Source organism: Typopeltis vanoorti, chromosome 3, assembly GCF_054136105.1.
Source record: "Typopeltis vanoorti isolate ZY-2024b chromosome 3, IOZ_Tvanoo_1.0, whole genome shotgun sequence".
Lineage (NCBI taxonomy): Eukaryota > Metazoa > Arthropoda > Arachnida > Uropygi > Thelyphonidae > Typopeltis > Typopeltis vanoorti.
The window spans coordinates 134,623,216-134,636,139 of NC_143551.1; the positions used below are offsets into that span (position 1 = coordinate 134,623,216).

Genomic DNA, 12,924 nt, shown 5'->3' on the forward strand with positions numbered 1-12,924 from the left:
ATTAATCCAGCCTAGGTCACTTTTGATAACATTATCTATATATATATATATATATATATATATATATATATATCTTTGGTTTCTGCAATAGACCGGATGCACTCTCAGACCACACATACTTGTGAAGGAGGAGAATTGAAGGTGTCCTGTGAAGATGGTACAGTTATACGTCTTATCCGAGCCAATTACGGTCGCTTCAGCATCAGCATTTGTAATGAGCTGGGAAATGTTCATTGGAGCGTCAATTGCATGTCTTACAGATCCTTCCTTATTATGCAGGATAAGTAAGTAATGATCATGGCACAGCAGCATTAGATAGCATGTAGTAGTAATTATATAAAATATTAATTTTAATGTTTTTTTTTTCCCTGTAGTAATTATCTATATTAACAGTGATTATTTAGTAGGTATAAATTTCATTAATCCAGTAGATACTCAATCGCACGTTCTGTAAGCAGAATGCATATTGGGAAATGTTGCACTATAAGCATTTAAATTTCAGTACTCTCATTTTTTTTTTATTATTATTATTTTTTTTTTAAATTAATGAGACTATTCCTGTTACTCCTGTATGGAGTGTAGTGATTTCAATATTTGGATTCAAGGGTGGATTTAATTTAAGTTGTTGAGAGTTTATTTTTCACTTGGTTAGACTATAATAAGTTTAGTTTAATCCTTTATCCAAGTGTGAGCAAACAAAGTTTGCGCCTGAAAGTATCTTCAGGACTGGGGTGAGGTAGTGCATCACCTGGCCCCAGTCCTGAAGATACTTTCAGGCCCAAACTTTGTTTGCTCACACTTGGATAAAGGATTAAACTAAACTTATTATTAATTTAAGTTGATTCATGAATTACCATCATCCTTTTCCAGTCAGTTTTGTAGTTCATTGCTAGAAAATTCTCAGCCAATTATGCTTCACCTGTCATAAAAATCATTGGCATATCAGTCTGTTTATTTAATATGATGGACACTTCCCTTTGTTTCTCTAAAACAAAATTAAATTCATAGTTGATGAGTTTTGTAACTCATAATAATACCATGAATAATATATTGATATATATGTATTTGCATATATGTGTGTCAATGTGGATTTAATTTTGTTTTAGAGAAACTAAAAGAGAAATTTCCATCATATTAAATAAGCAGACTGATATGCCAATAATTTTTATGACAGGTGAAGCATAACTGGAGCTACTTATACTCAGATTCCATTTTTGATGATTTTTCCAATCCTCATCCTGTAAGCAACGTTTCTTCATATCTCTCCTAGTGGGTTCCTCTCCATGTAGTCATTGGTCTTCCTCTTTCCTCCTTCCATATGGAGACCAGTTCATAATTTTTAATGGTTATCATTTTTGTCTGATTCTCTGGCTGTGTCCATACTATTTCAACACGCATCCCTCTATTCTCTCCATGACAGGCTCTTCAACTTCCATCTCTGTTCAAATATAAACATTCCTCAGATGATCCATACAGGTTGCTCTCATACTTTGTCTGAAATAATCCATTTCCACAACTTTCCAATCCTCATCCTGTAGGGAGGGTTCAGCAAATGCATCTGAGATGGTGCATAGGCATACTATGCACCATCTCTCTGCTCCATCACTTATACCTCTCCTCTTCACTGTCTGCTGCATCCTCATCCTTGGGACAATATTGAAAGCTTTCTCCTTATCAACAAAAATAAAACTGAATTATTTGTTTTTAGCAACCATATTCTGGGATATTTGTCTTAAGGAGAATATATTATCCATACAAGCCTGTTCTCCTTGCATCATCAGAGATATCCTGAATTCATTATAATAAATTAAGTTTAATACTTTATCCAAGTGTAAGCAAACAAAGTTTGCGTCTGAAAATATCTTCAGGACTGAGATAAGGTGGTACATCCCTTGGCAACTCGTAGCAAAGGTGGATCAAGATCTCATCACTCCTTGTCTCAGTATCTCCCATAATGCAAAGCACATCTCCTTGCAGACATGTATACTGCTATGCATTAAGAGAAGGGCCACTACCCAGACCGATTTCAACCTTTAGTGAGGTCTCGTCAGTGGGAGGCAGACCCATAATGGTGATATTAAGTCAGAAGCAATTGAGAGGTCATGTTTACCTATACAAGTTAACAACCAGTGTACCACCTTATTATTAAATTACTCTGGATTTAGAGAAAGATGTTGGAAGTTTATTTTGCACTTGGTTAGACTATAATAAATTTAGTTTAATCCTTTATCCAAGTGTAAGCAGACAAAGTTTGCACCTGAAAATATCTTCAGGACTGAGGTAAGGTGGTGATGAAGTCTTGATCCACCTTTGTTACGAGTTGCCAATTGATGTACCACCTTATGTACCTTGGTTTGAGAAGTTATTTTCGATTTTTTTCTTAATTAAAAAATATTCTATTTTGATCATTCTGCAGTTACTTGCTAGCTGGCAAAATCTAGAGTGGACAAGCATATTTGTCAGGCCCTATATATATGTGACAAATTCCACTCCTAAGGGATATCCTTCTCCTACACTCAGTTTAGGGAAGTTATAATATTTTACTACTACTACTATGCTTGATATCTACTATCATGCTTACATAGCCCATTCTTTGATGCTGTCATTTCAAATGTCCTTTCTCCTGATAATAACCTTTTATCTCTGCCATGTTCCACCTGTCCTCATATAATAAATCTTTATAATATCTCAGAAAATCTTGAAGGGAAATGATATTGAGTCCTGCCCAAGATCTATAATGAGCTCTTACTATTGGCCAAATCACCACACCTTTGTGACTGTCCACCTCTTAACTGCAGATGTGGCCAGTCACATTCAGTGATTACAATATACAGTGGTATCTCGCTAATCCGAACTAATAAAACCCGATGCACGTTCGGATTAGCGAATTTTCCTCCAAAAGGCAACAATAATTATTGTTTAAGACAAAAATAATCAGATTCTAATGGTACACGAATTTAATTCTGTAAATAAATGAAGTAACTGATAGAAAAAAAAAACTACTGTACTGTAATGTAAATAAAAAAAAATAATACAGTACACAAGTTTATTTTAGTAAAAAAATTTAATTTGTATGTACCTGTATTGTTGAGGATTCTGATTTAATAAAATTGCATAGTTTAGTACGTAACTTAATTTGCGTAAAAAAAATATCACTTTCTTGTACACAACACAAAAAAATTTTTTATTTCTTTGTAAAAAAAGTCACTGATTTTCTTTTGCTTCTTGGAAGCTAAACTTTTTTCGAATGCTTCTTCTCGGAGCTGCATTAGTATCATTCTGCTTAGACCATTCTATACACATATTAAAACTGTCAACTACTTCTTCATGTTTTACTTCTTTTTTTTTTTTTTGAGTTCTTCATCATCGTCTTCTAATTCATTCTGTAGTATCATATTTATAATTTCAGCATCTGATTTGATTTCGAATTCACTTTCAGTTCTACCTGTAACCCATTGCGTAACATCTGTTTGTGAAATTTCAACATCTGGATTTATATTTTTAACCAAATTATGCACGTTTTGAATTTCCTCTTTTTGTGTATACTGTATTTGCGATTCATGCTGACAATACAGTACGTACTGTACAGTATAAAAAAAAAGCAAATGTGAACACACCATAAATCAAAATAGGCCTCCAGTATAACGGTACAATCGACAGTATGAAAAAATACTGCACTGAAATAATAATAAAAAAATAGTAATAGTTAAAATATTAATTATTAAATAAAAATAATAGTACACAAAATAATAATATGCAATAAATAAAACTTTTTTTTTCAAACCGCAGTTCGGATTACTGGATGGTTTGGACTAAAGAAGTTCGGATTAGCGAGATACCACTGTACTTATTTTTGATAGCTAATTCAGTTGACCTCTCTGCATTCCTTCATTCATTGTGCTGTACTAAATTAGCATTCACTGCTCATGTCCCAGCATGAATTCATTTTTCCATTTTTATATATTACCAGAAAAATGGAAAATTTCATTTAATAAGCATTATTATAATGACATTTCTCCCCTGTTAGTTTACAAGTACATCATGAACTAGTAAACTGACTATTTTACATTAAAACACGTTATTTCATTTGAATATTAGCAAGGTATTGTATTTCTTTTGCTGTAAGTCATTATTATTTTTCTAATTTTTAAGCTAAAAATTTGGTATATACCATCAGTGATGGGAAAACAATGTTGCTATCCATCACTGTTGCCATATTTTCATCAGATCCCTCCAAAATTTTATTGTTTTCTTCCCCTTTCCTGCATTATGGAGTTTGCAGGAAAGTACAGTTTGGATGGTCATACAATGTATGTTTCATATTCACAATGTTTAAAAACATTCTTACAACAATATTTACCATTATTTCCCATTTTGAACTGCATTTACAAACTTTTCATACTTTTCACACTGCATTTAAAATATCACTAGTAATTATGTACATTATGAGGGGAAAAAAAGGACGAGGAGGAGGAGGAGTAACTACTTATTGCAGTTGCACAAAATGTAAGAAAGATACTGCTGGAAAAAGACTTTAAATATAGAGAGAGAAGACATGTTATTGTGTATGTGGGCGGTTCTGAAAAGTTCTGATAAACACCTAGAACAAAAGTTATATTAAGGCAACTGATATAACCACAAGAAAGAACATATCCTAAAAGCCTTTAACCCCCTCCCCCATGTTTCATCAAATTCTAATAATTTGTTCTTTTGATTTTAGGATATATATATGAAGAGTTGCTTTAATATCATTTTTGTGCTAGGTGTTTATCAGAACTGTTCAGTCCCCCCCCCCCCCCCTTGTATAACATAAAGGATGTCAAAACAATTATGAAATCATTCAATAAGCTGCATTTCAAATTCTGTTGATAACATAGACAAACTTGGGAAAGAAAAAAATGAAAATAAACTGTGAGATATGATTAGGAATGCTTATTTTTTTAATATAGTCTATATTTACAAGTTTTTTGATATTAAATTAAAAATTGGGTGTAACTTGTATTTGATGAAATATGGTACATTTTTTAAACTATTTATTTGCAAATATGACTAAAGTTTATTATTTTTAGATGTACACAGAAACCTAGCTGTAGTATTGGTGTGTCAAGCAGTATATTTGGAGATCCCTGTCCAGGCACTCTTAAATATTTAGAGGTCCAGTACCAGTGTATCCCAGGTAAGAAATGCAATTTTTAAGTATTCTCCCAATGTCATGTCTATTTGTTTTTGTTACATATTACATTTATATCTTAGGGTAGATGGATTTTGATTATATATGGTGTAGCTATTTCTTCCTAAAATATATCCACCAAAATTGAACAATTTGATCTATTGTTTTACATATAGTTGTACCCTACGTAACTGTATGAAACTATTTCATACAGTTACTTTTACTATTCTTATATGTGCTAGCATTGTAACAGGAATGACTAGTCTCATTTAAATATTATTTCAAAATTTTATCTGCTTAAAATTGCATATGCTGTGTTTGCATCAGCTTAAAATTGCTTATAATGAATTTGAGATTTACTTTATTGCATTGTTTGCACCTTAGTTAGCTTAGTGGGCAGTGTTTCCACTTCCAGTCTATTAGCTGTGAGTTCAAGTCCTGCTTTGACTTCAATATTTAAAAATCTTTAAGAGATTTTTTTAATCACCTGCCAAGAGATCACAGCTTATTTGGAGGCATTAAATGGTGGCTCAAAAAAGTAACATCTTTGTTTTCTGAAGCACGGTTCAGAGATGATTTACTTTTAGTCCGCTCATAGCACTAATATGTGCTGTAGGTTCCCAATTTTTGTTGATGGGACTCTTATAAAAAATGCAAAGTTCAGTAAAGTTCACTGATTCAGAACAATGATTAATATAACAAATAACTGTTTAATCTGCTATACTTTATTAATAGTTAATGACTTTAAGTTTGTTTTTTTTATGTGACTCCTACCCACAAAAAGATTGTAAACTAGTACTACATTATACTGTGACTGAAGCAAAGGATTTTTTCCCTGTTTAATTAATTTTATATAATTTTAAAATTGAGCATACTGATGTTCATCTCTGCCTAGTGACAATCATAAACATTCATGCTAAAATTTAAATATGCAGCCTGTTGGTTGAAGAGCAGGTATGCTAAATCATCTGCTAACCAAGCCAGCATTGAGTTGCTTGTTCTGCAGTATATTTGAGTTCATAAAATATAGTTCATAAAATGAAATGCAGAACATGCATTAAGGAATGCCTCTAAATGCTCTGTATCTCATTTAATGACTTGCCTCTTGCTTTGTCGTTTATTATTATTTTCCACCTAATTTCATCACTTATAACACTTACTACCACAAAGCATTGCCAAAATTAATTTTCATTGATCTTATTTTGCAGTTGCTGACTACTGTTGATGTTTCATTGATGAATTATGAGTAGTAAAAACACCTTGCCTTTTTCAATCATATAAAATTGAAAGTTTAGCTAAAGTACAGTTAATTTGTTTCTTACTTTGATTACTGGTGATCTAAACATGTATCAGTTGGAAAGATAACTAATGGAAATTACCTTTGTATCATTGCTAATCTTATACTAATTGTGAGTAGCACAAAATCTTTTGCTGCCCATGGAATAAAAGTGCATAGTAAGAAAATTGGCATTTGATTATTAATATATGAGAAGAAAACAGTGATTCAGACATTTTGCTGTATTTTGCAATTTTTAAATCAGAATTAGTCTTAATGGTTGAATTATGAATGAAAATCAAACACTTATTGTTTTTTATTCATAGTTGTTTCTATGCTATGAAAATTAGCATTTGACAGAAACATTTCTGTGAATAGTGTATTTAACATAATGATTTGACTCATTAATTTTTCATCTATGTTTGCTCATTTCCAGTTAAATGCAGCTGTCTATTTGTTTGCTACTAAAGGTTCATCTAGACTTCTTAGAAGAGGTGTTGCAAATTTGTTTTCTTGCAGTTTATATTAAGGAAAAAAAAAAGTAATTTCTTAGCTCAGGAAACTCAACAGAAATTAATAAAGTGAGAAATCAGCATTATATTTCAAAACCCATTTTAATTTCTGTTTTGGCAAGTTGTAGTGTTCAAGGCCAAGATTGGTTGGTGGAAAGATTTGCCTATTAATCCCTTGTCAAGGTTCTGCAGCACAATCTCTGCCCTTTTATGATTCTGTTTGGTTCACATGCAAGATGGTATATCATAATGTTACCCAAAGATAAAACTGGCCTTCCCATATCATTCTTTTTCTTAAATTCCTAAAAGATGACTGAGATGACTTCAACAATAGCTCAATGCATGCTTCCTCTAACCTTTCACAAGAAAGCCATCAGAAGAATCCTGTATAGTTAGAAGTCTAGTGGTACTCATAATCTCTCATCCCCCTTACCCCACCTTGTTCATGCATTACTTGTTACCCCATTCTGGAACATGCACTGTGTTCAAAGTGCACATTCCAGAATTAACACAGATCCTCAATCATCTTTACATTCTTTCATACTTATTTGACATCTTCCTGTAGCATGAAAGAACACCTATATTCAATATGCTGCAAAAAAAAAAAAAAAAAAAAAAAAAAGATTTAATATCTTATTTCACTCACTTCATTTTTTTAAAGTATGGAGATCATTAAACAGTCATCTTCTTCACCATCTGAAAGCTTGCCAGTTAATCAGTGACTACCAATATGGATATATGAATTCTGTCATTCTTGACCCACAGCAGATTTTCTAGTTATTGTTATCTACCTTTAGATATAAACCATGGAAAGATTTGGAGAGGCTTGTAACATATCCAGAACATCTTATCAGATCTAGCATGGAAGGCTACTTAGAGTAACATCCTGTAGTTTTCCTTCATCCGTTTGCAGTTATGCACCAGTTTCTTCTCTAGTTGTCATATCATAAGCGATCACCTTCTGTCTTAGATTTTCCCACCAGGCGGGGTATACCAAGGCCCTTTACTTTTGCCATGTCTTCCTTCTATACTTGAATGACTCTCTTGCTGATCTCAAGTGAAGCTAACCTTGTCAACTTTACTGTTACTGCCAAAACACAACCCTGTCTTTGCATTTTCAAGATCTCATCTCACCTCCTCACCATTTCATAACACTCAGATCTTGGGCTGACTTATCCTCTCCTGAAACAAACATATCACATCCATAACCTCCTTCAGCCTCTTCTTCACCTGCACAGCTGTCAACTCTCTACAAATCCCAAATCTGCCTTACTTGAGAATGTTGTTTTTACATTTATAGTGGGAGTAAAACATACCTGAAAATGACAGTAAAGTTGGTAAATGCTCCCCTCTCACTGACTCACTCCACTATATCATAGATTTTTTGTTTCTACATAATGCCTTTTTACAAGCTGTTTTGCTGTTCTCCATGATTTCTCCACTTTCCTCAAAGTCTGTCAAATGGATGTTGACTGCCAGGTGCTGGTAGTCAACATCCATTCACAGTGCATTTTCTAACTTACCAAACCAACTTCAGTTCTGTCTTTTGAAACAGTCTTTTTCACACTGTTTTCACTGAGACTTGCAACTCCAGATGTTTATAAAATTCATTAACAGGTTTTTCTTCTAAACCGTGTGTGTGTGTGTGTGTGTGTGTGTGTGTGTGTGTGTGTGTGTGTGTGTGTGTGTGTGTGTGTGTGTGTGCAGGCTAAACTAGATCATTAGTTAATAAGAAAAAGTTAGTTGTTTTTTTTGTGTGGGTGTGTATGTGTGGGGCAATATTTGTTCACCAAAATTTGAAGTACCAAAGTTATGCATATGATGATCATTACACAGATGTGAACATGTGATTAGTTTTTATCATACTTCAAAATATGAAAAAAAAAGTTATTATTTTATCTACAAATTATTGAATTTGATCCAAATTACTGTGATCCACATTAGAAGTGATTCATAACTCCTGCTCTAGTGAATCACTCTAACTCTACCCCCCTCCCCCCTCCCCGATGACCTCAATATTTGTGAGATTTCATTTTAATTTTGTTCTTGAAATTTCTGAAGATATACATTTTCATCAAAGTTTTATCAGTATGGTCTGTTCATTTAGAAATGTATATTAATACAATATTGTAATGAACTATGATATTAATCAAATACTTATTTATTAGCTGCTTCTTTTAGTTCTACAACAAGAAAGCATCCATTTCTGCACTCCTCTGTTCCTAGTAATACTTCAGCTACACCTGTCCCAAACAAGACAGATACTGGTGTACAGGAAGCATCAGTTACCACAGGAGCAACATTAGTCCTAGAGCAAGCAACTACTTTGTCTACTTCACCAGTTACAACAGCAGAAAGTTTAGTGCCCTCTACCACTGAAACTGTGTCTATTGCTGAAAGCAGCATAGCATCAACTACTACTACCACCGTTCCAATAGTTGTGACAGAAGGTATAAATTAAAAATTTTGTTTTTCACATTTTAAAATCAGTTGCATTTATTGCTTTTACAAAGGAAATATTATTCCTCATAATGAAACAATAAAAGATAGATATACATTACGGATATACTTATGCATGTTGTGTTACCACTTTACTTTGATCCTCTTATAACTTTATATTGGTTTCCTATACTGTGAAATCTACACCAGTAAATTGTGATCTTAGAATATTTCTTACTTAAAATCCACATTTTGAATATGCATTAAAGGAATGTTGGATTATTGTACCAAGCTACAGTTATTAAGCTTGGCTGAATTGGTGAAAGTGTTCAGAAAGAGATAAAAAATGAATGAAATCAGCTGTAAAGTAAGAAAAGTAACATCATTAAAGTGCTTTTTTTTCCCTCTAATGAAACACTTGAAATACATGCTAACTGATCAAGTGAAGGGAGGAAAGTAAGAAAAAAAAGAATCAATCATGATTCCTAATAAATGCATCCATTGTTCTCCTCTTGCATTCCAGTAAAACATTGTATTCATGCAGAACAGTTCATCTCATTTTTAATTTTTCGATATTTGCCATTCAGCTATTCTGAGTTAGTTGTTTAGTTTTCTGTATTTATTTATCTGTTGTTCAAAACAGATAAGATCCAAGAGACCCAACCTGATCTGTATCTAACTTTTTCCTTCAAGTGTACTACCATTGTGTTCTTGGAATAATACTAGTGGTGTTTCCCAGGTCCTTCTGCAGAGAATGTACATATGTGACAAATATGTTTTTGTGTCATGTAGCCCTGAGGGAATCCTCATCTCTTGCTACATGTCCTTTCAGGATGATTTAAATAAGCTGAGAGCATGGACAGCTGAATGGAATTGTCATTTTAATGTTGCTAAGTGCAAAAAAGTATAATGCCTTGTACTGCATTAGTGAAGCTGTTCTTCAAGAGGTAAATAAAATACAAAATTGAGAATGACAGTCAGTAAGGACCTGCTGAAGTTCATCAAGTGTGCACAACTTTAGTAGCCCAATTTCTGTGGTGGTGAAGAGCTGCATGACAGAGACAAGTAGTGGAGACAATAGAAAGATTCTGGAATATTAATTATGGGAGTAGGTTCAGCAATTGCAGGTTTCTGGAGCTTTAAGGTAGAAGAGAAGTGATATCACAGTAATGTTTAGGTGGATGAAAGAATTTTACAGATTAATACAGAGGGGATCATTCACAGAGTGAAAGAAGAGAGAGAAAGAATGACGCCATTTTCCCAGAAGTTGTATAAGTGTGATGAGCAAGGGGAATGGGAGTAGATTTTGTACTTCGAGAATGGTTGATAGGATGAGCGTGATTCATTTTCAAGGCTTATGGAAATTGTGAGTGAACTTCAAAGTGAAATATAATAATAGAATTTTCCATGGGAAATTCTGTTGATTTTATGTTACTACTATTACTAATAATAAATATGTTGTAAATGTTATTCATTTTTTTGCTTTTTAATAATAATAATAATAATAATATGCTGTAAATATTATTGATTTTTTTTTTTTTCAGTTTCAAAAACCTCACCCACACTATCAACAACAGCAGAACCCCTTCCAAATCATTGTGCACCAGTATTTTTTAGTGGCCTATATTGGAACTGGACAAAGGCAGGAGCAGAAGCTATACAGAAGTGTCCAAATGGATCAAATGGTATGTTTGTCTTTCATTTTCTTTTCTGCTTTCTATTTTGCTTCATGGTTATATTTTCAATTCATATTCATATTTTCAATTTATATCATTTGAGTTTATTTGATTTTTTAACAAGTTGACCGCCGTAATGTTAAAAAAAATTTTGTGATCCCCGGACCAACTTCTTTTTGTTTTACAATTTGCTGAAAGTAACATAAAATAATCACATTTTATGATTTTTTATCTATTTCATGCAGCTAAATAGATTTGTTAAGTGCAAATCACGTGTGCACCGCACAGCTTGAGAAGAATTTTTTTACTGACTGGGTCGAGCGGTGCACACGTGATTCGCACTTCACACAAGGTCAAACTTGAATATCTATGATGCGTGCGAACAGTTATGTGCATTCAGTGTTTTGTCCGGTGGAATAAATTTGTTATAGTGATAAATATTGTTATAAATTGCCCTAATATGGGAGACTACGAAAAAGAGCAACGTCATTTAGAAGCCTTGATAAATGAAGTTCTATCTGATGACGAACCATATGAATATTTGTCAGAAAGTTACAACAGAAGTGATCTTAGTTCTGTGTCTTCAGATTCTGATTCTCTCATTGCTAGAAAGAGAATAAAAGTATCTACAACTGGTAATACAGAAGTTTTCGCTCCTAGTACATCTCAGTTTACTGTTGCTCATTCCGTAGAACAAACAATTGATGATGTTATAAGAAATCTGCATTTGACTAATGATTCTTCCTCAGATGAAATACTTGGAAATGTGAATTCAACCGACCTACAATGGAATGAAATTACAGGTGATAATCTAAAACATTTTCAGTTTGTGGATAATAATTTTGGAATAAAACAAAATGTTATTGAAGAAATGCACGATAAACAGCCTGTAGATTTCTTTTTTATGTTTGTTGATGAAGGACTGCTGGACCTAATGGTGCAAGAAACTAACAGATATGCTCTTCAAAAACTCAGTAAGACAATTTTACCAAAAGCAAGGATAAGAAAGTGGAAAAACACAAATCCCAATGAAATGAAGATTTTTTTTGCGTCTGCTGCAAATTTGGTTCGGTTTAGCCAGATGCCATAATTAGAGAGTTATTGGTCAAAAAACGTCTTCTATTCTACAGAAATCAAACAAGTTATGTCAAGGAATCGGTTCGATCTCCTTCTCAGTAACTGGCACTTCACAGACTATGAGGGTGGAAATACTTCTGAAAAGCTTTATAAAATTATACCTCTCATAAATCCTATAAGAAAAAATTTCCAGAATATAATGTCACCTTCGAGTAATATTTACGTAGATGAAACTTTAGTTCCTTTCCGAAGTTGTGTTGCCTTTCATCAGTACATCAAGAATAAACGACACAAATTTGGCATAAAACTATTCAAATTGTGCATTGGATGGATATACATATGATTTGAAGATATACTGCAGTGCAGAAAAGACCAATACCACTAATAGTGTTCCATCTTCAATTGTTATGGGACTTTGTTAGAATCTACTTGACCATGGACGCACAATTATGTAGATAATTATTATACCAGTATTGAATTAGCGCACAAACTTTTGAATAGACAAACACACCTTGTAGGCACTTTGAGAAAAAATCGAAAGGGAATTCCACAGGATGTTACCCAGAAGAAATTGAAAAAGGGTGAAATAATTGGTAAAGAAAGTGACACAGGGGGGGTGGTAATAAAATGGCACGATAAACGTGAAGTGCTTATGTTATCAAAAAAACACACAAACAAAATGAAATCTCTTACAGCAAGAAATGGTAATGAATTGCAAAAGCCGGAAGCTATTGTAGACTATAACAAAAGCAAAAGTTTTATTGATCTATCTAA

At 33.1% G+C, this 12,924-nt stretch overlaps 1 protein-coding gene across 7 annotated transcripts in view; it reads left to right on the forward strand.

Moving 5' to 3' along the window:
* LOC150108580 (latrophilin Cirl-like) overlaps positions 1 to 12,924 on the forward strand; it is a 780,008-nt gene that overhangs the window by 684,430 nt on the left and 82,654 nt on the right. For all 7 annotated transcript variants that reach the window (XM_090416024.1, XM_090416028.1, XM_090416025.1 and 4 more), the window contains 4 exons: positions 92 to 284; positions 5,070 to 5,176; positions 9,127 to 9,408; positions 10,942 to 11,082. In XM_090416024.1, coding sequence (XP_090272150.1) covers positions 92 to 284; positions 5,070 to 5,176; positions 9,127 to 9,408; positions 10,942 to 11,082 — 723 coding nt within the window. The remainder of the gene's footprint in view (positions 1 to 91; positions 285 to 5,069; positions 5,177 to 9,126; positions 9,409 to 10,941; positions 11,083 to 12,924) is intronic.